Below are 3859 nucleotides of genomic sequence, written 5' to 3'. Positions count from 1 at the left end.
TTGTTCCTGTGGCAGTGAATTCCCCATGAACACACAAAGCTGCCTTATACAGAATTAGATCCTTGGTGCTTCAAAGTCATAAACACATAGATATGAAACTGCCTCCTACTGAATCAGACCTTCTGGTCCATCAAGGTCAGTATTGTCTATTGAGACTGGCAGCGGCTCTCCAGGATCTCAGGCAGAGGTCTTTCACATCACCTCCTACCTAATTCTTTTAACTGCAGATGCCGGAGATTGATTTTGAGACCTTGTGCATGCCAATCCAGGTGTCTCAAGTAGAGGTCTCTCACATCACCTCCTACCTGATTCTTTTAACTGCAGATGCTGGGGATTGAACTTGGGACCTTGTACATGCCAATCCAGGTGTCTCAAGTACAGTTCTTTTGTATCATCTCCTGCCTGATCCTTTTAACTGGAGAGCAGTGTTCCCTCTAAGCTGAGTGAGTGTGAGCTAGCTCACAGTTTTTTAGCCTCTGGCTCACACATTTTTGTCTTCACTCAGGAAGGAGGTGGCTCCAGAGCAAATTAATTGATGCAGCAGCCAAATCACTCGCTCACAACTTTAATGCCAGGACCTCACAAAGTGGAATTTTTGCTTGCAAGACTCCACACATTAGAGGGAGTATCGCTGGAGAGGCCGGGGATCGAACCTGGGACCTTCTGCATGCCAAGTGGATTTTGTCCCACTGAGCAATGGCTCCTCCCCGTGAACTTAACTCCGCTCTATAAATTTGCCCCACCGATGTCCAGTGTTCCCTCTAAGCTGAGTTAGTGTGAGCTAGCTCACAGTTTTTTAGCTTCCAGCTCCCACATTTTTGGTCTTCGCTCAGGAAGGAGGGGTCCAGAGCAAACTAAATTATGCAGTAGGCAAATCGTTCGCTCACAACTTTCATGCCAGGAGCTCACAAAGCAGAATTTTTGCTCACAAGACTCCACAGCTTAGAGGGAACTTTGCCGACGTCTTGTCTTCATCTCCTCCCTTGCAGGTCGCTACTGGGCCGACATCCACGACACCATAATCTCGGGCACCTTCCGACAGTGGAAGGAAGGGACGACCAAAAGCGAGATCTATTACCCAGGTAGGTCCTTCCCGGGGAAGTCTGGGCAGGGGAGCGGGGGCCGTGTGAGACCCTCGAGTACCATCTGCTCCTCTGTGCGCAGGAGACACCATCGTCCACCGCTCCGGAGAGGCCACGGCCGTGCAGTGGAGCGCCGGCACGTGGATGGTGGAGTACGGCCGGGGGTTCATCCCCTCCACGCTCGGCTTCGCCCTCGCCGACTCCGTCTTCAGCACTCAGGACTTCCTCACGCTCTTCTACACCATCCGCGTCTACGCCAAGGGGCTGCTCCTGGAGGCCGGCGCCTACTTCAGCAACTCGGGGCACTAAGGACCCGTCCTCCCCCACCCGACCCTTTGGAATGGAAAGAGCCCCTCGCCTCCCCTCGGCCGTGTTTTGTCCCAGGAAGCCCGGCGTGACTCGCATCCGCTCACTCACCCACATGAGGCCGGGAGACCCACAGAGAAAAGAGGGCAACGATATAGAGATCTCCCCAGAATACTGTCTCGGCACCTGAACATTTCTTGCGTGTTTCTCTGAGCAGGCATCCTCCGCCGCCTTCCCCATGCTCTGCACGGGACTTTCTGGCTGTTCCCTGGAGAGGTGGAGACGGGCGGTCTCGGAGAAAGACCACGCCCTTACGCATTTCTTCCACACTCTGGGCTCGTGTGAGTTGCCCGAGAGGCAATCCGGCAAACTCCGTGGCTGTGCGACCTCTGGTTTTTTTCCCCCCCAGTGTGTGCTTCGTTCTCACAGGAATGGGGGGGGGGGTGCACCGTGCACAGAGGTCTTATTTGCACTATTGTATGATGCAGACAGGCCCTGCTCAATTAGCCTGCCTCAGATGCTGCGACTGAGCCAGGGTTGCCACCCAGCAGGGAAAGACCAGCTGAGCGGTGACCGAAGGCACGATCACCAGGCGCACCGGAGGGGGACGGGACGGGACAGGCCCGCCTCCCAGTCATGTAGCATGTGTTAAGCCCTGTTTACATGGGGTTCTAGCCCCCAGGGAAGGATTCCGTTGCATTCTGCTTCCCATGCAGGTAACCAGCAAGACGCTTCCTCTTCCCCGTAGAAATAGGCCCTCTCTGGCTTGTGAGTCGTGTTCTCCTTGGCCCCGGTGGGTCAACTTGGAAAGTATTATTGAAAAATTGGATCGTCCCAGCTGCAGGGCAGCTTAAGCCTTCAGGGTCTGTGTGTGTGTGTGTGTGTGTGATGTGATCTCCCCCGTACGTCTTAATACGCAATAGGTACCATTGGCCTCTCCAGCCCGATCGGGGGTGGGGGGGGTAGGGTCAGGAATCCCGCAGGGCCAAAGACTGGGAGGAACTCTCCTTCCACCCTCTTCGTCAGAGTGGGTCGCACGTTCTCGGAGGACCTCACCCGGTTCCGTCCCGTGACACACGAGAGCCGCCCTCCATCGCCTTAACCTCAAGCCTTACTCCGGTGGCCTCTTCAGCTATGCACGCATGTATATACCTCCTAGTGTCGATATATCTTTAATGGGGAAGTAGGGGGGGGTGGCCATTGCCTCCAGGGGTGCTTTTGGGCCAAGCCCCCGGGCCGGCCAGCCTTGTTGGTTGGAGCCTGTGGACCGCCCGCCCTTTTCCTTCTCCCACAGACGCGAGAGGGACCCCCGCCCCAACCTCTCGCTCCCTGCGCCTGTTTGTGTTGTCCGTTAGCTCATCATCCATGCCCAAGAGACTCCCTCTGTCCTCCGTCCCTCCCCAAGTGGATGCCCGGTTGGTAGTCTGAGGCACCCCAAGGCACCAGAGGGGGCAGACGTTCTGTCTGCCCGCCTCACCTGAGCATCTTTTTTTTGCCTCCCAAACCAATTCCCCAGCTAGGTCGATCTGCTGTAGCCTGTCCATCCTGGTCTCCCTTGAGTCTGGGCTTCCTGTTTTTTTAAACGTGGTTGAAAACAGGCTGCTCGCCTTCCCCAGGGGGAGGGATATATACGCACACCCCCTTCCAATAATCCACACTGGCTCTTCTCGCACTTTCTGATGACTGGCGATGGTTTCCGCAGACCCGGGCAGGAAACCTGCTCCGGATTTGCATTCAGGGCGATAGCCGCAGACACTGTGGGACTTCAGCCAGTTCAGCGGGGAAGCAGAAAAGGAGTTTGGCTGCAGTGTGGGCGTGCGGGAGGGCATCTGGTTCCTTCCTCGGTCATGCCAACTGGCACAGTCTTCCCGGGAAGAACCACAGATCCTTTGGAGGATTTCCCGAGTACTGTACTGATGTGCGACCTTTCTAGTTTGTCTAAAACTTCTGCAGCAAAGGGGCAGTTTTCCTCGTGGTTGCTGCCAGTTGGAGCTCTGCGAACCTGTCTTTCTTTCTGCTTCCTGTAAGGCCGAGAAGCTCTCTGTTTGGGTCTGAACATGGTACTGGGTTTCAGACAGCCGTCTTGTGTCCAAGCCACCCACACCTCAGTTTCTGCTGTCCACAGGCTAGCATTAGCCCCTTGCTGGGGGTGGGGGGGCTTGGAAACGGCCGTCTCCCTGGTGCAATAGTCTCGGAACTGCCCGCCCAACGTCTCGCATGAACCCCGGTTTTTTTTGTCTCTCGGATGCAATAGTTGTGGCTCCTGTACACGTCTGGTCTCAGCCTGTTTGCCACGCCGTGTTTGGGGGGGGGGAAGGGAATCAGTGTTATTCTTTGACAAAAGGAGAAATATAATGAACCAGGAATAAACCTGCCTTGATGTGTGTGTCTTTTTCAGTGAAAACCTTCACAGTTTGGAATTCTGTGCTCTATGTTCTCACAACAACTGCCATTTATAGTATTTGTTTCTT

The 3859-nt window shown here is 55.0% G+C and overlaps 1 protein-coding gene across 1 annotated transcript; it reads left to right on the top strand.

Annotated features, from left to right (window-relative positions):
- Window positions 1-989: 989 nt before the first annotated feature.
- Window positions 990-2904, top strand: SIGMAR1 (sigma non-opioid intracellular receptor 1; the record flags this gene model as incomplete). The annotated part of the gene is made up of 2 exons (XM_015428556.1): window positions 990-1082; window positions 1165-2904. Coding segments are annotated over 2 exons (320 nt in total), but the record flags the coding sequence as incomplete, so codon positions are not given.
- Between the last annotated feature and the right edge of the window lie 955 nt (window positions 2905-3859).

This window comes from Gekko japonicus, unplaced genomic scaffold, assembly GCF_001447785.1.
Source record: "Gekko japonicus isolate JY-2015 unplaced genomic scaffold, Gekko_japonicus_V1.1 scaffold10588, whole genome shotgun sequence".
Taxonomy (NCBI): Eukaryota; Metazoa; Chordata; class Lepidosauria; order Squamata; family Gekkonidae; genus Gekko; species Gekko japonicus.
This window is presented reverse-complemented; position numbering and strand designations above follow the sequence as displayed.